At 47.8% G+C, this 23982-nt stretch overlaps 1 protein-coding gene across 1 annotated transcript; it reads left to right on the top strand.

The window, feature by feature from the left end:
• Window positions 1-886: 886 nt before the first annotated feature.
• PM20D1 (peptidase M20 domain containing 1) lies at window positions 887-23768 on the top strand. The gene is made up of 13 exons (XM_059674982.1): window positions 887-1145; window positions 4428-4514; window positions 6041-6273; window positions 6495-6581; window positions 8448-8581; window positions 8885-9004; window positions 10058-10133; window positions 10505-10566; window positions 10812-10890; window positions 13406-13477; window positions 19811-19979; window positions 22162-22261; window positions 23421-23768. The coding sequence occupies exons 1-13, from the start codon at window positions 977-979 to the stop codon at window positions 23542-23544; spliced, it is 1512 nt and encodes a 503-aa protein (XP_059530965.1). The 5' UTR covers window positions 887-976; the 3' UTR covers window positions 23545-23768.
• Window positions 23769-23982: the final 214 nt, after the last annotated feature.

Raw genomic sequence — 23982 nt, 5'->3', positions numbered from 1 at the left:
CAATCAGGATCAAACAACTGAATGAAATCAACAATAACCACATAAATGATGAAGGTGATGACTTCATGGCTCTCTGGCCTGACAACTCAACCAATGGAAACATCAGATATTTCAACCTGTTTAGGTCAGCGGTGGTCACCAAGAGTAATGCTGCTGGTCATACTCTTGGCCTGCTGAGAGAATGCCCAAAACGGGTGAATTGTTAAAATCAAAACCAAACAGAAACCAGCCTTGATTTTCCCTGAGCAAGTAAAACTAGTTTAGTCATTCAAACAAGCTCAATTTAGCTTATGTTGCAAGACTAACTTGACATGGGTCATTTCTTGCTTATGCCTCTGAAAATCATAAGCAAAACCTGAACTGTTTGCCACGGTTGATATGAAGTAACCACTGAAAATTCTAATATTGCAACCAATTACTGTGAAGAATAGTCATTGCTTTTCTCACTATATAAGCTGCTTTATAACAATATAACCCTGATCCTCATTTCATGTTTTGGTTTAAATGCTTCCTGTCTTTGCAAACTGTCTTTTGGGTGTGTGCACAATAATTGTTTTACTCTTTACTACTTCAGTGATTGATTGGTTTTACTTCGGCCGTTTATGAACTTTGACAAGCTTTTATTTTGCTTTCTCCCCAGCACTTCTTTAAGTTAGTATCCTATTGCAAAGGATTTATCAGTATCTCAAAGCAGATCAAGCACAAACGCCTGGAGTCCTGCCTGACCTCCACTCTGCATCTGCCTGCAAGAGGGCTGGAAACCACAACTCCCAAAAGGCTTTGCGTGCCGGAGGCGGGGCCGTCCCATCGATTGGTTGGCCCAACGCCCTATGCCAACGATGATTGGCCAGGTCTGAGAATGAGGTGGGGCTAAGGCCATGCGGGAATTGGAGCAATGACGGGCGAAGACCGCGGGCTGAACGTTTGGGTCCAAACTCCAGCCGCCGCAGACTAGCAGCTGGAACCTGAGAGAAGTATGGCTCGGCCGTACGTTTGCGTGCTGACCCTGGCGGCTATGCTGCTGCTAGGCATCGCCACCGTCACCAGATCCAAGGGCCTGAGGGACACTGAGCATCAGAGGGCATCGCCAATTCCTTCTCAGTTCAGCCAAGAGGAACGCGTCACAATGAAGGAATCGCTGAAAGGTGAGCCCGGTCCCCGTCGCCCACCAATGCTCAGCTATGGGTCCCTCTCTCCCAGGCCCAACCCGGTACCCCACTCTCCTGTCACAGAGTGTCCTACACATCACAGCCCAGCCTCGCCTCCATCCCGACACGTCGTGCCCGGGCTTAGGGAGGGCACCTCTCCCACAGGCCTAACTTCTGGGGTCTCCCGTGTTTCCTGGCTCGCCTGAAAGCTCCAACTTTGCTTCTCTTGGCCGGGCAGTCACTCACCCTAGCCCCTGCTTGCCTTTTTATTTGTACTTTTAACCTTTGAAAGTTTTGATTTTTTTTTAAAGAAACTTTTCATTGTTCATAGGATTACAGCTATCTCCCCTTCTCCCCCCTTTTACCTCCATGCCTCCCAGCCCCTATACACACACACACACACACACACACACACACACACACACACACACACACCATGTCTTCTCTGCCTATTGCCCAGGTCCATGAGCTATGCCTATAAGTATATAAGTTCTTTGGTTTATCTCTTCTCATCCCCCCAGCCCCACATCGAGGTGTCTCCATCTGTTCCATATCTCCGTGCTTCAGGTCTTATGTTGTTGGTCAATTCATTCTGCTCATTAGATTCCACAAATAAGTGAGATGGTGTGATATTTGTCTTTATCAGATGGGCTTATTTCACTTAGCATAATATTTTCCGGGTCCATCCATGCTGTCCCAGAGGGTAAGTGATCCCTCTTTTTTTCAGCTGCATAGTATTCCATTAAATCTCTGCGCAATTTTAAGGTGAAATGATCTTAATCTTATCATCTACAGAGTCAAGAAATTGAGGGTTAGGTCAGTTAAAGGATCTTCCCCAGCACCCCACAGCAAGGAGTGGGCCCTGGGTGACAACTTCTAGCACCTATGGGACCCACTGGACACCAGATGGCTCCGAGAAGGGGTGTGGGGGGTGTTACTGGAGTGTGGCATGTTCCTGATTTCTTCTGCTAATTAAAGGGCATCTTTCCCCTAGACCTAGGTTCATTTACCTTTTGAATCTGCATTTTTCCAGGAGAAAAACAAAAATTTCTGTTGAGTGCTAGATCCTGTGGGATAATGAGGTCCCTCTTCCCCATTGGGCTTGAGGAATTAATAAATTAAAAGGAATTACCTTTTAATTAACGGATTAAAATGAATTACCTACGCCCGTGGTCGCAAAGTGCGGCTCTCGAGCCACATGCGGCTCTTTGGCCCCTTGAGTGTGGCTCTTCCTAAGCCTTAGGAGTGCCCTAATTAAGTTAATAACAATGTACCTACCTATATAGTTTAAGTTTAAAAAATTTGGCTCTCAAAAGAAATTTCAATCGTTGTACTGTTGATATTTGGCTCTGTTGACTAATGAGTTTGCCGACCCCTGACTACGCAAACATATGCAGTGGGCAAAAGCCAAGCCCTGTGATTGAAGATAAACTGTGCGAGCGCTGAAGTGATAGGCCTGGGGGCAAAGCCGTGCTCTTTCAAAGCAAAGGATGAATAGTCTTCGGAAAGGCATCGGGCCACTGCTCACCAGAATCTCTGCACAGAAGAAAGCAAAAGTAATGATAAGAACCTAAAGTAGGACCCTTATGGCAACACGGCTTAGAGCTGAACAGGGGACACAGCGCCTGAGTTCACATCTTGGTCTGCCTCTCACGTAGGCAGTTTATTTAATCTTTTAGAACCGTGGCTTCCCCACCCATGTAGTGGGCTATGATGTAGGGCTGATCCTTAGGAAAAAAACTGAGTACACACCTAAGTTTGTCTTTCAGAGGCCCGCCCTGGACTGCAAGCTTCTCCAGGTGCATTTTTCCCCAGTGTGTCTGGGGTAGCTATCTAATCAAATATTCTCATAAGTCCTGTTTCTCCTCCCAGTGGTGTTTGAATTTGATAATGGAACTTTTTAAAAAAAAATTTATTTAAATTCTTTATTGTTTAAAGTATTGCGTAAGTCTCCTTTTTCCCCCATTGACCTCTCCCCAGCTGCTCCCACCCCCCAGCACATGCCCTCGCCCCCCCCTACTGTCTGTGTCGATTGGTTATGCTCATATGCATGCATACACGTCCTTTGGTTGATCTCTTACCACCCCCCGCCTCCCCTGCCTCCCCTGCCTTCTCTCTTAGGTTGGATGGACGATCTGTTCGATGCTTCCATGACTCTGGCTCTATTTTTGTTCATCAGTTTATGTTGTTCATTATATTCCACAAATGAGTAAGATCATGTGATACTTATCTTTCTCCGACTGGCTTATTTCGCTTAGCGTAATGCTGTCCAGGTGCATCCATGCTGTTGCAACTTTTTTTTTAATTTTAATAAAGGGACTTCCTAAGGGTGCAAACACTTCCTGGTTCAAAGGGATGAGCCTATTGGCAAGTCAGGAACTGAGACATCTGGGGAGGGCAGATGAGATCCTTTAGGACTGAAGAGCTCCTTTGGGAGCCTCTAAATCAGTGGTTCCCAACCTTGGCTGCACATTAGAATCCCCTGGGAATCTTTTTAAAATCCTGATTTCCGGGCCTCATCCTCCGGAAATTCTGTTTCTTTGTTACTAATGTTGTGGCCCCAGCCCATCACAAAGACACAGAATTTCTGGAGGATGAGGCCCAGAAATCAGAATTTTAAAAAGATTCCTAGGTGATTCTAATGTGCAGCCAAGGTTGAGAACCACTGCTCTAAATCTACCCCTTCCCAGATATCGTGAGTCACAAAAAAAAAAAAAAAAAAAAAAAAATGGCCTCAGCTGAGAGACCAGAGTGACCCTGGATAAGCCAGTCCATGAGTAATAAGCCTGCTCTGCACACAAGGCCTCATTCATGGAGGGACCCAGGCCTGTGGGCTCCTGATTCATCCCAGGGATGGTGGTTTCAGAGGCAGAGTGAGGCCTTGGGGAGCAATTTATAGCAGCAGGTTCCCCATCAGGACCAGAGTCCAAAATCTACTCTCCTGCGCCTCCCCCAATCTTGGGTTTTATTTTCCTCTGAGAACCATAGGAACCTAAACAAACCTGTGTTTAAATCCCAGTCCTACTGCTCCTTTCGGGACAATCTTGAGCAGCTCTAACCTCTAAGCTGGTTTCCTTACCTTCAAGTTGGGAAAAACAGCAGCGCCTACTTTAAAGGATTGTTCTCCCCTTCCCCCCTCCCTCCTCCCCCTCCCCCCAATCCCCGCCCCGCAACGATAAGAGAATGAATGTAAAAGCTATTTTTGCACAGAGGGCTGTGGAAAAGCCAATGGCTATTGTCATCTGCAATCTCCCATATCTGACTCTCCGACTCCGGCAGGTGCCGTCCAGATCCCAACGGTGTCTTTCAACCCCGGGGAGTTCAACACCACAGCCCTGGCTGAGTTTGGAGAATACATTCATAAAGGTCAGCCACACACTGTGGGAAAAGGGTGGGAGAGTTCCAACTGGGGACACCGTTCTTTCTATAACAGGGCGACCAGTGTTAGTCAATAAATCAGAAGGTGGGACTAGGAATTCCTTCTTTCGGTGCAAGTTTCCAGAACTATGCCCCATGCTTCACACACACACACACACACACACACACACACACACACACACTCACTCACTCCACCTACACAGGCCCTACTCCAGATTCATTTTAACACATTTCTGAGTTTCTAGGCAGTAAGCAGCCTTGAGCTATCATATCGGTCCTCTCTCCTCACCCCCACCACCCATGAGCTGGAGGATGGGTCAAGGGGGAAAAGGAGATTTGGAACTCCCTGCTCCCCATATGAAAAGTGCATGGAGAGTAGTAAGGCCACCTTCCTAAATCAAATAAAAAGCCACTCCTCCAAAGTTGTCAGGGGTGGGAGAAGCTGGCCTGGGGGCAGCAAGGAGACCCCTCTCTACCTGGGACAGGTGGCTCTGGCATCAATGCCCAGCAGCCAGGCTGAGGCCAGGCTGGAAGTCTTCAGTAAATAGGAGACAAAAGTACAGAACTAAATGTACAGTGACAGTCAAGAAAACGAGCTGGCTGACAAAAGCATATTCTACTTCCGGTTTTTGTTCCCAGGTATCCATGTTGGTATTTGTGGGCTCTCCCAACAAAGCCCAGTGGGAGAGCAAAGTGTTTCCTCCCGTGTGTCTAAGGCCACCTGTACTAAGACTTATCTGCAACCTGAAGAATGACCCTGGGAACATTCACACGTGGACGCAGAAGTGTGGCCTTGTGCTGGACAGAGTAATCTTTTATATCCATGTAACACAAACAGTAGGAGTACTGTTTTTTAAAAGAAAATATCTCCGATTTATAGATAAGGGTCATGTTTGGTTCCAAGTAATTTGGAGACTGGGGCCTACTATATTCAAAATTTAACACATCCCTAGTTTACAGAGCCCTATAACATGTACTTATGACAACATGTTACATAGGTCAGACCAGGCCACATCTTGAGCTATTGACTGTCATAATGGTGGAGTCTTTTTTTTTTTATCTATTTTTTTTATTGATTTTTTACAGAGAGGAAGGGAGAGGGATAGAGAGTTAGAAACATCGATGAGAGAGAAACACCAATCAGCTGCCTCCTACACACTCCCCACTGGGGATGTGCCCGCAACCAAGGTACATGCCCTTGACCGGAATCAAACCTGGGACCCTTGAGTCCGCAGGCCGACGCTCTATCCACTGAGCCAAACCGGTTAGGGCTGTGGTGGAGTTTTGACATGCATGTCACTACATAGAAATTGCCAATTGAAATATGGGAAAAACAAATTTCAGAGATTGTGTGGGCAAATCAGAAATCAGACTGGCTTTGTCCCAGAAGGCTTCCAAAAGAAGTCTAACTTTTTTCTTTTTTTTTTTTTAAGGGCAGGGGCAACACATGGTGGGAGACCAGAGGAAACTTAAATCTGGCTTTCTCTCCCTGCTTTCCATCCCTTTGCTTCTAGTCTTTCCTACTGTGTTCAGAACCAGCTTTATCCAGCATGAAGTCGTGGGAGAATACAGCCACCTGTTCACTGTCCAAGGCTCGGACCCAAGCTTGCAGCCCTACATGCTGCTGGCTCACATTGATGTGGTGCCTGCCCCGGACCAGGGCTGGGAAGTGCCCCCGTTCTCTGGGTTGGAACGTGATGGCTTCATCTATGGTCGAGGCACACTAGACAACAAGAACTCTGTGATGGTCTGAAATGCTATATTCCCTCTGCCTTGGGGCACTAAAGATCAACCCAGGAGTTGGGGGCGAGGGGGGTGGGGAAGTGCAATTTGAATTTGCTGTCTTTAAAGAGAACCTAGCCAATCCGAGTCACAGCAGCCCTGGTGCAGGTAGCTGAATGTCTCATGCCCTGGTACTCCTACTAGATAATAACCCTTTTCCTCCTCTGATATGCTTCTGTCCCCCAGGCAATCCTGCAGGCCTTGGAGCTCCTGCTGATCAGAAATTACATCCCCCGAAGAACTTTCTTCATTGCTCTGGGCCATGATGAGGAGGTAGAGCCTCTTCATCCTATCCCCATCTCTGGGACCCCTATGGGCCGGGGGTGGGGGTGTCTTCACCCAGACCAGTTTGCTCCCCAGCTGTAGGGTCTTCAGGATTTGGTGTGGTGGTTTGCCAACTTCTTTGGGTATCTGTGTGCCAGACCTATCTAAGGCCCTTGACCAAAAGGCAGATTCCCGGGCCCTGTGTCATAGATCTCAATTTGCTTTTAAAAGACTATTTTTTTTTTTTTAGAATAGTTTTAGGTTCATAGCAAAATTGAGAATATGGATTTCTTATATTCTACCCCCACACATTCATAGCCTCCCCCACTTATCACATCGCCATCCCCCACCAGGGTGGTACCTTTGTTACAATTGAACCTACATTGACACATAACAATCACCCAAAGCTCGTAGTTTACGTTACGGTTCACTCTTGGTGTTGTACATTCCATGGGTTTGGACAACTGTACAATGACTTTGTGTCCATCATTATTGCATCCTACAGAGTATTTTCACTGCCCTTAAAACCCTCTGTGCCTGCCTGTTCATCCCTCTCTCCCTCCTTGAACCCCTCGCAACCACTGATCTTTTTTTTAAATTTCTATTGTTGAGAGTATTACAGATGTCCTCTTTTTCCCCCATTGCCCCCCTCCACCCAGTTCCAGCCCTACTACAGGCTTTCACCACCCTGTCCATGGGCTATGCATACATGCATACAAGTTCTTTGGTTAATCTCTTCCAGTCCCCACTCCCTCATTCCCTCTGAGATTCATCAGTCTGTTCCATGTTTCCATGCCACTGCTTTTATTTTATTCGTCAGTTTAGTTTGTTCATTATATAGTGGGGCCTTGACTTACGAGTTTAATTCGTTCCGAGACCTAGCTCATTAACTCAAATTACTCTGTCAACTCAATGCAAAAAAAATCGGCGGAGAGACAGCTGGTATCTCAAAAAACTCTTTAGTCGGGACACTCGTAAGTCAAGGCCCCACTGTATTCGATATATGAGTGAGATCATGTGATATTTGTCTTTCTCTGATTGGCTTCTGTCAATTGCATAATAATCTCCAGGTCTCTCCTTGCTGTCTCAAAGGGTAATAATATATCCCTTTACAGCTGCATAGTATTCCATTGTTTAAATGTACCACAGTCTTTTTATCCACTCATGAGCACTTGGGCTGTTTCCAGATCTTGTCTATTGTAAATAACGCAGCTATGAACATAGGGATCCATGTATTTTTTCTGGTTCGTGTTTCAGGAGTCTTAGGATATATTCCTAGAAGTGAGATCACTGTGTCAAATGGCAATTCCATTTTTAATTTTTTGAGGAAACTTTATACTGTTTTCCATCGTGGTTGTACCAGTCTGCATACCACTGATGTTTTTACTCTCTCCATCGTTTTGCCTTTTCCAGAATGTCAGATAGTTGGAATCATACAGTAGTTAGCCTGTTCAGATTGGCTTCTTTCACTTAATGCTATGCATATATCTGAATTTTTAGCTCACTCCATGGTAATATCTGAGGCAGGCAGGTGGTCTGTCAACTAAACCTTGAGAAACATTGGTGTGACGCAAAGAGAAGTAACAGGGAGATCAGTGAGTATGTTCGATTCCCAGTGATGCTGCTTACTTTGACCCTCGGCAAATTACTTTCTCTCTGGGTCCCAGTCTCTTTATTTGTGAAATGAGGGGTGTTTGGTCCTTCCAGCTCTGACATTCCAGGAATCTGTGAGGCTGTATTGTCTATACCCCTTTCCTCCAAGGAAGAGATGGGACAGGGAGGTGTTAGAGCCCCTGGCTAAGCTGATGGGTCTCCATTAGCTGTCCCTGGAGGTCTGGCTGAGAAAGATTGTGGCTCCGGGTTCAATATCTGCAGGTGTCAGGGGCACATGGGGCTCAGAAGATCTCAGCCCTCCTCCAGGCAAGGGGCGTCCAGCTCGCCTTCATTGTGGATGAGGGTAGCTTCATCTTGGATGGTTTCATTCCCAGCCTCAAGACGCCCTTTGCCATGTGAGTAAAGCACCCCTCCCCTCCCCCCGCAACTTTGGAAGGCATTCTCGCCCATCTGAGATGACCCCCGCCTAGTAACTGTAAGCCATGCTGCAACAACTATAGTTTACTCCTCTTGCGTTCATTCCCCTGAGCTTTGACCAGTTCTGGGCTCCCCTTCCCCTCCTCTTCTTAAAGCGTAGATTTCTTTAAGTAGCATGAAGCTGACCCCACCCGACCACTGCGCAGATCGGCCTGCGGGCCTATGGGATAATTTCAGGTGAGAAAAAGATAGGAGGGCCCTCTCTGATCCTTTCCCTCCAGGGTTTCGGTCTCAGAGAAGGGTTCACTTGACCTCATGCTGGAAGTAAACATGACTCCGGGCCACTCTTCAGCTCCTCCAAAGGAGACTAGCATTGGCATCCTCGCAGCTGCTGTCAGCCGGTGAGCAACCCCTGGCCCTGCTCCCGTGACAGGCCCGCAATGGAAGGCCTGGCGCTTTCCCACTCTGAGTTTAAGTGCCCTTCCCTGAAGTGGGGCTGAGAAGCCAGGGTGAGGGCTGCCGGGAGGACAGAGCCACCAGTACCCAGACAAGAGTGAGAGGTCAGAAGGAGACCTACCCATATGGCAAGCAAAGGCCAGCAAACAAAAGCGAAGTCAAGTTGCTGGGCTAGTTCAAGGCCCAGACCAGGAGTTAGAAATACAAGCCGGCAATGACGTACGCTGTCTAAATTCCCCACGTGCCCTGAGAAGAGGACAGAGATAAATAAAGGCTGCTGGGTGTGGGCGAGGACAGGAGGCTCTGGACCAATGTTTACCACTATCTGGGTGGGTGTGCTTTTAGCAAAGTGGAAAGAAGAACTATATTTATTTGTTTGTTTGTTTGTTTGTTTTTAAATATATTTTATTGATTTTTTACAGAGAGGAAGGGAGAGGGATAGAGAGTTAGAAACATCGATGAGAGAGAAACACTGATCAGCTGCTTCCTGCACACTCCCCACTGGGGATGTACCCGCAACCAAGGTACATGCCCTTGACCGTAATTGAACCTGGGACCCTTGAGTCCACAGGCCGACACTCTATCCACTGAGCCAAACCGGTTAGGGCGAACTATATTTATTGAATTAAACATTCAACTGACTATCTTCCCTGTTCAGGCTTTGTGCCTGGTCGCGGGCATAACAGTCGTGGAAAAAACAGACAGTTTTTCCTCAAGTAACTCACACTTAGTGGAGGAGGCTAACACTTGGGCTACTGTGTGGTAAGTGATATGGGGGTGGGGAGAGCGCCCTAACTCAGACTGGGTAGAAAAGACAGCTCCTGCTGGTGGAGAAGAGGTGGTCTTGCTTGTGTTTGGAGATCTTTGTATGGTTCATTGGTGGAGGCGAATAGGAGACCTCTTGGCCAGGCCCATTGAAACCTCCTGTCTCGTTCCTCCTCCTCTTCAGACTGTGGGTCTCTCCCTGGGGTTGGGCAAGAACTCCTTTTCTCTTCCAGACTGGAGCAGACTCCAATGCCAAACATGTTTGGAAGTGGGCCCTTGAAGATGACGTTGCAGCAACTGGCTAATGAGGTGTGGGAAGAAGTCTCACGTACTCCCTGGCAGCTGTGGGAGAGGAGGAAAGGGTGGCAGAGAAATCGCCTTGAGAGTAATAAAAGGGCCCTACTGCGTACCAGTGCTCTGCCCATTCTCACTCACTCTCAGCCAGTGGCTGAGCCAAGACACAAGGATCTGGCTTGTTCCTTGAGGTTCTTGGTGCTTATCTGAGACCCTAAGACCTAACACACCCAGGCACCCGTTGGGAGCCGGTTCCCAGTCATCCTTGAGGCTATGGCTGAGGGCCCTCAGCCAGATCTAAAGCAGGAAGAGACCCAGGCCTCAGGTACAGCGACCCTGTTATGCTGACCCCTCTGAAATCCTGCTGACCTGGTTCTTTCTTTCAGTTTTCCTTCCCTGCCAATGTCATCTTCAACAACCTGTGGCTATTTTGGCCCCTCGTAAGCAGGTAAAGTTTTATCTTTCCTTCCCTCACACACCCCCACCCCATACCTACCCACCACCCAGTCCCCTCTCCTTGGCTCTATGGGACCTGACTAATAATTGTTCCTCAGCCACCAAACACTACATGTAATTCATAGATAGGACATCCCCCCTAGCCTTAAAGATCTCTTAAAGGTTCCGGAAAGTGGGTGGTCCTCCAACTCATTTTCCCCCCATTGGACAACATCTGACCTTAGTCCTTTTGCTTAGGTTGATGGAGAGAGAGGATATAACCAATGCGCTGGTCAGGACCACTACGGCAGTCACCATGTTCAATGCAGGGATCAAGGTAACATCATCTGGTCCCTCCCATACACCTTTTGCTCACTGCCCGCCCACCCCTCCATTCCTTGGCTTTATCCCCTGGCTCCTCCTTCCTCATCTGGTTACAGTTGGAATAATAGGAAGGCCCAGTGCTGAACTGCCTGTGTCCTCAGCTGGGTGCGCCTCAAGAGCAAGAGTTCTAGCCGAGGTTTACAAAGGCTCTGAAATCGCTGGCCAGATTTTGGATATTAGTAGTTTAGGGGGTGTCCATGTTCTTTGGGTTGTAAACAAAACAACAACCATTACCCTAGTGTGAAGAGGTTTTATTTGGGAGTGAATCCTTGTGACCTATACTCATTCAACCTGTTACACTAGTATATTAACCTAGCAGTTTTGGTCATGTAGACTAAAGGTTTCTAACCTACCTATTATCAAAGATCTTTCTTATTACTCTTCTTTATATTTTGAAAGATATACCCACCTAACAAATTTAATGAGTGATTAATGTATTTTTTCCCTAGTGTTACCCTGAGTTTAAAAGAGAAACTCATCTGCCACTTATAAAATCTATAACATTTGTGATATATATACCGCACTTAAAATGTGCACATTGTCATTCTCAAAATACACTAAATATTGGGTGGCCTTGGCAAACCAATTTTCTATGAGGTTTAGTTTTATAGAAATAATTTTCAAGTGAGTAATACATTGGTACATTCTTATTCTAAGAGCTACTTTTCAGCAAATTGGTTTACTTCCAATTGGACTGGCATCTCTGTTTAAAGCAGGGGTTCTCAACCTGTGGGTCGAGACCCCTTTGGCGGTCGAACGACCCTTTCACAGGGGTCGCCTAAGACCATCCTGCATATCAGATATTTACATTGCGATTCATCACAGTTGCAACATTACAGTTATGAAGTAGCAACGAAAATAATTTTATGGTTGGGTCACAACATGAAGAACTGTATTTAAAGGGCCAGAAGGTGGAGAACCACTGGTTTAAAGGAAGCCCAGCCATGCTATTTAGCACGGGTATAGGCCTTTCTGAAATCATGAAGTAATAGACCTTTCTGAAATAATAGACCACTCCTATTAGTATAACACCACCAACACAACTTCCACTAGCACCATTCACTTAGAATACGTACAATGTAGCCTTGTGGAGCCCAGGTTGAGGAGAAGTGAATGGGACCTCAGAAATAATTCCTGGCACATGTCAGCCAGACCAGAGCTATCTTCACCAGCAGCCTAGGGTGTCTACGAAATAATAGTACTGTGTCCTTGAATCTCAATGCTATCTTTATCTGTCCAGAATACGTTAACATTTGTTACTCCATTTGATCTTCCTAACAGCTGTGTGAGTACTATCGCCCCAATTGCCAGTTAAGAAACAGAGGTATAGGGGGTTGAGTGCAGGGGGGCTAAAAAGGGAGAAAATGGGAGACATCTGTAATACTGTCAAAAGGAAGGAAAGGGAAGGGAAGGGAAGGGAAGGGAAGGGAAGGGAAGGGAAGGGAAGGGAAGGAAAGGAAAGGAAAGGAAAGGAAAGGAAAGGAAAGGAAAGGAAAGGAAAGGAAAGGAAAGGAAAGGAAAGGAAAGGAAAGGAAAGGAAAGGAAAGGAAAGGAAAGGAAAGGAAAGGAAAGGAAAGGAAAGAAGGAAAGGAAAGGAAAGGAAAGGAAAGGAAAGGAAAGGAAAGGAAAGGGAGGTTGCACTTATTCAAATTCAGACGTCTAATTTGTAACAGCCCAGTTCCCCTGTCCCTAGTCTGGTGCTCTTTTGCACATACCGATTAAAAGAAAGATATGCGATTGGGGAATCTGTTTTCTCATGGCCTCTGAGGGGGAAAAATGCCTCCATAGCTTAACTCTGTTCTCCAGTTAGTCCTGGTTCTTCCTGGAGGCAGAGAACAGAGTTCAATTTCGCAATTGATGTGGGAAACCACCAGTAGCAGCACCATCCTGCTCCCCTCGAGATCAGACCTGCCGTGATGGGCCTGCGAGGCTCCGGGTGCCCTGCCCGGGGGATGCACTAACACTCACCCTTGCAGAAAGGTCCTAGACACCCTGGGAAGGAGAGCAATCACAGAAGACTGCCAAAGGTGCCATCCAGGGCCAAAACAGAGGTGCCCGGGCATCACAGAGGAAATGTGTATTCTGAGCAGTTCTCTGTGGTGCCCAAGAAACACAAAGATCTGCCCTAAAGCAGACACACCTCTAGCTCTGAACACAGCCCCATGTCAAGGGCCCAGGGAAGACAAGGGGCTGACTAAAGAGATTAAGCCCCATGGACACAGACAGTGCGGTCAAGGCCTAGGGCGGAAGGGGAGCAGGGTGGAGGGGTCAATGGGGGGTGGGGTGGGCAGGGGTACCTGTAATGCTTTCAACAATAAAGATAAATTATGAAAAAAAGTAAGCCCCAGGCCTTTAAGTCAAATCAGCTCCCTCTGCCTCCTCCCGGTGGTAGTTGGCATTTCCTGGGCAGGGATCGGGTGTGGGGATTTGAGATTGGCTCAGACCAGGCTGTGTATTTCTCCCTCTAGGTGAACGTCATCCCCCCAGTGGCCCAGGCTACAGTCAACTTCAGGATTCACCCTGCACAGACGGTCCAGGAGGTACGTACCCTATCTTCCTGACGACTGGTTTAGCTGCAACCCCAGGGCTGGCCCAGTCTCTCATTTGTTCAACCAACATTTTCAAAGGCTCCCTTTGGACCAGGTACTTGGCTAAGATAGGAGGTCTGTGGTTTGGGGAAAACTTGGAGTCTGGGGGTGGGCAATGAATACTAGTAAATACTAGTAGCAAACATAGTGGGCTTGCTCTGCAGGTGGTCCTGTCCTAAGTTATACACACACTCATTTAATCCCCACAACCACCCTCTGAGGTAGGAATTGTATTGTCCTCATTTCATGGGGAAACTGAGATGGGCAAGTAACATGCCCAAGAATCCCCGTCCAGCAGCCTAGTTCCAGACTCTGTGGTCTGTGCTTTAAGCTACCACACTACACTATGATTATAACAATTCGGGACAAACAAATGAAAATAGGACCAACTCCGAGAAGGGAACTGGTGCTACCCTGTGAGGGTCAGGAACGTCTTTTCCAACCACTGGAAATCGGAGCTGGGACTTAAAGGACAAATAGGACTCTGCTAGAAGTACGGCATTTAGAGTAAGGCTCAAGTCAAGGAAAGATGAAGAGTAGGATAAACTGGGGGGAAATGAGAGATGGAAATGGAGGCGCAGTTGGAGATCAAGGCCTTGTATGTCGTGCTGATGAGTGTGGGCTCTAGTTGTGGACAGAAGGTAACTGTCAGAGTGCTTCCAACAGGGCAGCGATCTGCTCAGACTTGCTTAGGGAGTGATGATGGCAGCAATGCAGAGGAAGTGCTGGAGCAGGAAGAGACAGGCAGCTGTGGTGACTTCTCAGGCAGAGGGCATGAAGGTCTGAACCAAGGCCATGGTCAGGCGGTGGAGAAGAGGGTGCCTGCAAGAGGTGTGAGAGAGGTGTGCGGGGAAAGAAAGCTGGGATGGCTCTAGCAGCGGTTCTCAACCTGTGGGTCGCGACCCCTGAAAATACATCCTGCATATCAGATATTTACCTTACGATTCATAACAGTAGCAAAATTATAGTTATGAAGTAGCAATGACAATAATTTTATGGTTGGGGGTCACCACAACATGAGGAACTGTATTAAAGGGTCGAGGCTTTAGGAAGGTTGAGAACCACTTAGTAAGGTTTTTTTCATCTGGGTAGTTGGCCAGGTGCTGATCCCTCCAACCAAAATTGGGAATTTGAGAAGAGCACGTTCACAGAGAAATGTAATGGTTCAGAAGGTTGAGAAGCTCCTAATATATTAATAGATGATTATGAATACCTCAGGCCTGAAGAGAGGATGAACTAGAGATACAGGCTGGAGTGCTGTTAGCATAAGTGAAATCTCTGGCATCAATACGATCTCACAGGAAGGATATGTACAGTGAGGAGAGAAGAGGGTTGATGACAGAGCCTTGCAATGGTCCGCTGCAAACATCAACTTCAAAACTATAACAATGAATGAGTAATGGCAGATGGTGATGAGTGCTGTGACGAAAAGGACCAGGTGCTATTAGAGAATATAACGAGGAGCCAGCCCTTGTATGGGCACAGGCAAGGCTTCCCTGAGGAAGTGACATCTGAGCTGGAAGCTGATGGGTGAGTAGAAATGACACCGAATATTTGACATCTAAGGGAAAAATCTAGCTTATTTAAACATCAGGTGGAGCTCAAAAGAATTCAAAAAGTAAATCTGATCCTTCAAAAAATGATCAAAAGGGGCAACTGAACCACTATCGGGTGAATAACCCATCCCGAGTTAAGCAGAGTTAGGGGTGGGGAGAGTTTCCTGGGTGCCTGATGCAGTTCATCAAGGCGCAGCCACACTTAGACGTCTGTGGCCCTTTCTCCCTGAGTCCTTCCCCACGGAAAGTTTTGCTGTCACACAGGGTGGGAGGCACACCCCTCTTTGCGGAAGGGGTGTGGATGGAGACAGGTTAACAGCCTGCCCCTCCAGGGGAGTTGGGACTCATGTGAGCCCCGGGCGCTATTTCTTTTCATCAGGTGCCAACCTTTGTCCTCTCCCTGGGGGCTCATGGGGCCAGGAAATCACTGAATTCCCCTCATTGAGCTTCTTTCCACCAGTTTTTTTCCAGCCTCATTCCCACTCCATGCCCTTTTCAAGGGCTGTTTCCACCAGCTGGGGCTTTCATCTCCCCAGGCTCTGCCGCCCTTCCCTCCTCTCTCGTCCCCTGCCACAGCGGCTTTCCTTCCCGGTCGATCTGATGAAAGCCCTGGAAGCCCTAGGCCCATCCTGCCCACCTGCCCAGGGAGGAATGGAAAGCCTCCATCATCCCCAAAACACACAGCACCCTTTGTCCTGGTCACTCCACTCCCTCGTGCCGCGGTTCCATGCATCAGGGACTCGCTCCCTGCTGGTCTGGGGGCCATGGGTACAGAGCCCCGGGCTGGTCCTGCCGAAGCACAAACAGCGCCCAGAGTCCTCTTCCTCCACCTTTACTGGTCTTTCCCACGTTGTGGCTGTAGATAGGTCTCCACGGTCTTCAGAAATACAATAGGCCACCAGGTGGAAAGGAAGATTTGTTCTGAATGGGCCTCAAGGGGTAGAAATAAGACCATTGGAAGATGCTTCAGGGAGCCCCCCTTGAAGGAGAGTTTGGGAATATGGGGCCTGGGATGGTAATGAGCTCCTGAGAGGCCGGATGTCCACTCATCTAGAGGGCAATGCAGAAGATTCCTTCCTTCTTTTTTTCCCTTCCTTCCTTCCCTCCTCCCTCCCCCGGGTGTTTTTGAGTGGCTACTATGAGTTAGACATTCATGTGAGCACTTGGGAAAGTGGTGACAAGATTCCCACTCCAGTGGTGCATAGGGTCCAGGGGGGAAGATAGCAACCAGCAAGGAATCAGTGAATACAGTGATTTTTTAAAGAGGTAAGCCTCACCAATGATGTGTCACAAAGTGATTTGGGGGTGGGAGAGGAGCCCTGAGCAGCTTTACCTACAGTGGTCGGCCCCCTCTGAGGGGGCATTTACGCTGAGCCTGAGATCCTTACGCACAGGCCTGGGGAACAGATTCAGGCAGCAAGAGCACTGCCTCTAATCTCCACAGAGGTGACATTCTGCTGGTGTTCATGATGTGTCTAGTCCTGTATGCTATCCTGTGAAGTACATGCAATACTGTGCCGCGCCAGCATGGCCAAGGGTGAACCTGAGTGGAGGGCGGTGAAGGATTAGAAAAGACAGACAAGAGAATAAAGCTGAGGCTGGGTGGGATGCTATCCTGTCTGATGGAGAGACAGCACCACGGACTATAAGCCGTGTCTTTATTTTATAGCCAGATTCCACCAGGCAAAGTAAGGGTGTGGTCAAGATGTTTACAACGTTCTCCTACTCAATTACATGCACCTGAGCTCTATCAAGCCCACATCACTCAGGCACGTGGGGCCACGTGTTCGGACCATAGGTTCAAGCTTACAACTACAGCTGTGGGCTATAATTGTGCTGGGATGGCTCTGCCCTCCAAGCTGGGACTTGCACGTGGCCATGAGAGGACTGTGCCTTCTCATTAGTCCGAGGCTTGAACCTGTCCAAACCCTGTAGCTGCTCTCCACACAATACCAAAAAAAAAAAAAATGGATTTGGCTTACAGGAAATCATATCTCAGTTCATTATAAGAAAGACATTCATAGCTGAGTTGCTCAAAGGTAGAATGAAATAGAACACGTGATGGTGAGCTCTCTGCCACTGGAAGTGTTCAAGCCCAGGCTGGATGACAACCCGTCAGGGATGTTATAATGAGCAGCCTTACCACAGGACGGAAGCTGGACTCACCGGTTTTTGAGTCTTCGTTGTCCTTGCTTTCAACTAATTTACCGTCCCCTTGAGAGGAAAATGTATGTACACATAAAACAGAGAACAACATACTATTGTAGTAATGTGCTGTAAGGGCTAGAGGAGTTTAGAGAAATGAGAGACTAATGTGCTCTACAGTAACTTGGGGGTCCCTTTGACCACTGACGAGCCCCTCCTCCCAGTCCCATCCTTGTGCCTCTGATTATTGCCCAGGACAGTCCCTCTAGTCCAGTGGTTCTCAACCTTGGCTGCACATTAGAATCACCTGGGAATCTTTTTAAAATCCTGATTTCTGGGCCTCATCCTCCGGAAATTCTGTTTCTTTGTGATGAGGTGGGGCCACAACATTAGTAACAAAGAAACAGAATTTCCAGAGGATGGGGCCCAGAAATCAGGATTTTAAAAAGATTCCCAGGTGATTCTCATGTGCAGCCAGGGTTGAGAACCACTGCTCTAGTCTAAACAGGCAACTAGCAGCTAATCCTTACTGAGCCATTACTATGTGCCAGGCACTGGCCTAAGCACATTACATATATTAACTTCAGTAATGGACACAACCACTTACCAGGTAGGTGCTACTATTACCCACATGTTAACAGATGAGCAAGCTGAAGCACAGAGAGGTGAGGGGGCTTTCCCAAGGTAATACAGCAATAAGTGACCGTCTGAGGCACAAAGTTTGGTGTCATCTTTGGTTTTTGTACATACCCCTTTCCACGTGCAGACTGCTTCTTGCCTTTTCTCCATCAGTTTCATATCCTTCCTTCAAATTCTGGCTCAGAATTCATACCTTTAGGGAATTCATTTTAAACTAGAGGCCTGGTGCACAAATTTGTGCACAGGTGGGGTCCGGCTGGGCTCCAATTGGGGCCCATCAGGCTGGCCAGGGGGAAGGGATTCAGGCAGTTGGCTGGCTGGCCCCACCCGACCCCCTGGTCGAACTCCTCCCAGTTGAGGGGATAATTTGCATATTAGCCTTTTATTATATAGGATGAGCCTTGCCCTTCTTGCTAGCTCTACTCCTCCCCACTGCAATCTGGTGTACTGTGGAAGCAATTAAATGTTGTCTTTTTGAACAGGTTTAGACACCCAGCCCAGTGGTACTGACTGCCTAATCCTGGATAAGCTACTTAATGAGACAACTCCCAGTATTATTTTTATTGGTCCACATCTTTAAAATTCCAGGTGTCCAACACTTCTTGCATGCCTTTAATGTGCTTAGTACTGGAAGTATAGAAATGAGGTAGGCACAGGACTTGCCTTGAGTCAGGAGTGAGATGAGCCCCAGCCTAGCAGCTAGTGAGAAGACTGACCTCCAGTGGCCTCTCACTGGGGGGTACAATCTGGGTGCCCTCTTCAATTTCTGGGAGAAGGGATCTAAGTAATTTGGGTCAGGGGAGACAGCAGGCACAGTCCCAACCCATCTCAAAGGGAATGATGTCAGGAAACTCCCAGTGTGTCAAGAATATGCCAAAACTATATATTTTTGTATTATTGTATTTGGGATATAAGCGTAGAGTGAAAATAATCCCTGAGTCAACCCTTCCTCCCACCCCCAATCCATAAGTGGAGATAGTGGTTTGGTTCAAATGGTGGCTTTTAAGCCAGAAGTAGGAACCCTCATTTCCTTTCCAGACTCAGGTCCTAGCATGCTTCTAAGAAACACTGACCTGAAAGGGGTACTCTCTTGAGATAATGCCCCCATTTAGGTGATCCCCTGACTATGGGACACTCCTCTGTCTAGGACAGAGGCAGCTCTAAAGCACCTGCTGGTCCAATGGGTTGATACTAGTGGTGGAGCTTTCCCTGCGTGGCTGGGTGGGTTTGGGAGCCATCCTAAGCCAACCTCCTGGTCCAGTCCCACATGGCTCCATGTGACCTAATCCTCAGGGTCTGGTCTATATCCTGCCAGAACCTTTCCTGGATTCATCTCTAGTCATTTCAGACTGAATTTTTCTAGGAGCTTCCTTGAGTTCCTTCCTGAGGAAAGGAGGCAAAGAGAAAACTTTACCACCAGTCCCCCAACTCCTGATTTTTGTCTGTGTTGAACTCATCTTCCTGGTCCCAGTGCTGTTGGCTACAAACAGGAAGCAGGGATGCCCAGAGAGGGGAAAGCAAAGTGTGATCTGTTCATCACCACTATCCCAGGTTGAAGTGAGGTCATCACATCTATTCCCCCCGAGATGGTTGAGATTCGCATTCTGCTGACTCCTACCATCTTACTCAGCCCATGACTCACCACCCAAGGAAAAGACCCATCATTTCCTGATTTTCCAATTCCCTTCCTGCCTCCTGGCTATGAGGCAAGTCTCTCGAACATGTAGCATAAATTAACTTATGCTGTAGATGGCTTTCCAGGAAGACCCAGCTCTTCTATTTCCTGTAGCCAATTGACTGAACTTAGGTCCCAGTGCTGAAAGGAGCCTCCTCTGTAACTCCAGAGCTCTGCCTTGCTCAAGAAAAATCAGGGCTGTTTAAGTTCCTATAGTAGTTGGTTAGCAGATTAGTAAGAAATCAAACTCCCTTTGTGTCTTCCCTGAAGGTCCTTAAACTGGCCAAGGATATTGTGGTGGATGACCGGGTCCAGTTCCATGTATTGGAGAGCTTTGAGCCCCTGCCTGTCAGTCCCTTTGATGACCAGGCCTGGGGCTACCAGCTGATCCGCCAGACCATACAGTCCGTCTTCCCGGAAATCAACATTGTTGTTCCAGGTAATGACTTCATTAGCTGTGGCTGGAGGGAGGTGGGGGCTGGAACTGTTTTCTATCCAATGTCCACTTCCCCACCCCCACCCCAGCTGTTGAGCCTAAAAACAGCTGGCTACTTCCCCTCCTGTTGGGTCTCCACCCCCTTCCCTGGAGTGGAAGTGAGAAAGCAAACAGGAAAGGAGCTGAAACAATAAATTAGGTCAGGTCAAGCCTGGGTTCTTGGCTAACCTAGACCAGAGTGAATGGAGGAGAGGATCGGCCCAGAGTCCTCATGCCCTGGAAGAGACATGGAGGCAGCCAAGTTTCCCCTAGTCTGGTTCTGACCCATTCCAGGATACAGCTCAGCAGCAAAGCTCAGAATCAGAAGCCCAGCGACACCTCCCAGCCTACACCACTGGCAATTACACCCTTCTCTCCCAGCAGCAGTACCTCTGTGTACCTTCACTGTGTAGACAGTGGCTCTTGAATTTAAGAGTGGAAGGGGATCCCCCAGGGAACTTACTAAAATGCAGATTACCTGCACCTATACCCAAGGATTTGGGTTAACCAACTCTGGAGAGGAACCTGGAATCTGCCTTTTAAGCAGATACCCCAGGGAATTCTAACAGCAGCTAATGGCTGACCACAGTTTGAGAATCTCTGGTCTGTGGTGTGAAGAGGAAATGTTCTAATGTTAAGAACTGGGTCTGGTTTCTTTATCTAGGCTTAATCATGGATCCCCTCAAACATTGTCTAAGCTCGTACTTAGGACCTACCCCTCTGCTAGGCATGAGCCCTTAAAGAGCTTACTGTGAAATTCTACATCCACAAACTCTGGCATGGAAAGAAAAAAAAGCAACCTTGTTTTTTTAATCAACTTAAATCTGACTGTAAGCCCAAATCCTCAAGATATTCAACCTCAGACGTTAATGAGGCCTCCCAGGACCCCACCTTGAATCAGGCCCTCAAGGTTTTGTGTAGCAACACAGCATTGGAGTCCCTTGGCCAATGGTCATTGGTCCTTGTGGTTACCTCTGAGACATCCATTGTCCTGGCCACAAGGTCACTTCAGGTTGGAGATTTCCTCTGGTTCATTCCCTGGCCTGTGTGGAGAGTAGGATCTTTGACTCTAGATCTGAAGATACCAAGCAGCCATCCCCTCTGAGGTCTGCCACCTCCTCGGACTCCTGCCCAGAGCAGGGCCTGGATCCCCCTATCCAGGGACCGTTGTCCTCACCATTGCATCGTCTCCTCCCTTGGCCATCAAAGGCTCTCTACTGGGGCATCTGCCATAATCCCAGTGACAAAGTTAGGTTTTTGCAGAAAAAAAAAAAGAGAGGCAGCAATCAACTGGCAGAAATCCCCAAAGCAAGGAATTGTGAAGGGCCTAGTTACCCATCTGCAACCAAGAGTGACAAGTAGAACAAAAGACAAGTTACCATTTCATTTCACTCCATCACACTTCAACTAATGCTCCAGGGGCTCTTTTCCCAAGAACACTCCTATCAGGACAAGTCCCAGCCCCAACTGGGGAAGTGGGTGAGCGGCTTCAGGAACGTGGGCGCTGGAGAATTCCTGGGACTTTCCAAACCTCTCAGAAGACAGAGGATGAGAATAACAGGCAGTGATGTTCCACTTTAAGAATATCGCATTTGATAGCAGTGAAGCTCTCCAGAGGGTGTTTCTCTTTGATCTCGGATAATACAGATGAAAGTAGAGGCGATAAAGAAGTGCTAGTTTGATTTCTGGATGCCTACAGGGGTGGGCAAAAGTAGGTTTACAAGTGTGAGTACACGAAACACAGAGTTTATTCTTTCATTATAAAGATAATAAATATATTCTTGTATTGTATATTTTTCCACACAAACAACTAAAAACTTACTTTTTCTCACCCCTGTAGATGCCTAAACATACCTAGCTATGGGTATGAAATAAAGGTCTTGGCCTCCGTGGTCATCGTGGAGAGAGGACACAGCTTTGGATCACTGAAGGGATATCTCACTAATGCCCGAGGGAGGATCTTCCATGTTTCTGGCTGGAATGGTGTTTCAGTGAGATATTCATAGCTGCAGGCTCCCAGGAGGGCCCAGGTTTTGCTCTGCATTGAGCTAGGGGGTCCTAATTTTTTCAGCCAGCCCACCACCAACCTCTTCCTTGGCTTGGTTACTCACATAAAACCCACTTCCTCTTGATCTTCCCTTTCTAGGTACTTGTATTGCTCAAACAGACAGCCGACACTATACAAACCTCACCACTGGCATCTATAGGTTCAACCCCGTCTACCTGCAGCCTCAGGACTTCCGTAGGTGAGTGAGTAGACCGAGTTTGATACAACCGACCTGTCCCTTCCCCCACTGCTTTCTCCTGAAAGTCCACAGAATGGGAGAAGGCCAGGGTCTGCACAAACTAAAATGGAGACACTGTAGAACCCAACTGGCCAGCTTTCCTCACTGCCCGTCCTGCCACTCCCCAGGATGTGTGGGACTTGGTCACTATTTTTCAGGGACGGAGATATGGAAAAGATGATTGGAGATGATTAGCTAATCCCAGCTAATCCTCCCTTTCCGAGAGTGCTTTCCCTCTGAACCTCATTTTCTCCTCCAAAAGGGGGAGACTGCAGAGTTCTTGATTACCACTCAGTGAAATGCAGACACACGTGAGGTCAAAGATGGGCACCATAAGAACCTAAGACAGGATCACCCATTTTAACTGCTGTGTGTCAATTACTGTTCTGTGGGTTCTTCAGCGAATTCTACCCCTGGGGTGTGGGGGGATGATCCCCATGTATTTCTCTGCTCCTGGTCATATCCGGACCCGATTTCCACACAGTCAGTCAGTTGCCAACAGAATGAAAATATTTGAATATGAGCTTAAGAACAGCTCTCATGGATTTGTGTGGGGGGTTTTGGGGGGGGGGTTGGTTTGTTTTTAATGAAGGGGCAAGTCGTTATTCTTTATTTCCCTTCATCTTTGAAGTTACATGTGAGGTTTGTTTGTGCGTTGTGTTGTTTTGTGTTGTGGAGAGGCAGGTTGCAGGCCTGAGGTCTGAGAGTGACATTCCTAGGTAAAGAACCCCATAAGTACTCTAGACAGTTGCCCTCCTGAACCTCTTGTGCCCCAAGTAATGTGGGGGTAGGGATGGGAGTAGTGCTGGCTTCGAGAAAAATCTAGCTGGGGGCCCTGGCCTGAGAGAAAGAGAATGAGAAAGATCATTTCTCTTCAGAGGAGAAATTATCGAGTGAGTCCAGAACCGGAGATGATTTTGAACTCCCCAGGGTTTATTAGTTACCCCCACTGTGGTTTGCCATGGGCTCCTAGGAAACCTCACTTCCTACAAGTGGCCTCTCCCACTTGCCCACTTCCTACCCCAGAGGGTCAAACGCCACTGGTTTCAAGAGTATGGGGTGGGGAGTGCTCCCCAATAATACTTGTGCTTCAGCTATGGGCTCTCTCCCCCCCCCCCAGCATACATGGAATCAACGAGAGAATCTCAGTCCAAGCCTACGAGAGCCAGGTGAAATTCATCTTTGAGTTTATCCAGAACGCTGACACAGAACAGAGGCCAATGTCTCACCTGCACGAATTGTGAGGTCCCGGAGCAGCTGGATCGGGGGTGCCTGACCCTAGGCCAGGACTAACCCAAGGGAGAAAGCCAATGTTGATGAAACTTTGGGTCAAAACCACATTGTAGCCCTGGCCGGGTCGCCCATTGGTTAGAGCATCACCCCCGATATTCAAGACTGCGGGTTCAATCCCTGGTCAGGACTCATACGGGAAACAACCAAGGAATGCATAAATAAGTCGAACAACAAATCAATGTTTCTCTCTCTCCCCACCCCCACCCCCGCCACTTCCTCCATTTCTCTAAAATTAATCAATAAAAAATAACTAAAATAAGCACACGCACACACACACGCACACACACACACACACACACACACACACACTGTAATACATCCCCACCTGCCTTGCTCCCAAGAACAAGGTCAGGGGACAGTCAGCAGGGATGTAGCTTCTCCCTTCCTCT

Source organism: Myotis daubentonii, chromosome 18 (genome assembly GCF_963259705.1).
Source record: "Myotis daubentonii chromosome 18, mMyoDau2.1, whole genome shotgun sequence".
NCBI lineage: Eukaryota > Metazoa > Chordata > Mammalia > Chiroptera > Vespertilionidae > Myotis > Myotis daubentonii.
This window is presented reverse-complemented; position numbering and strand designations above follow the sequence as displayed.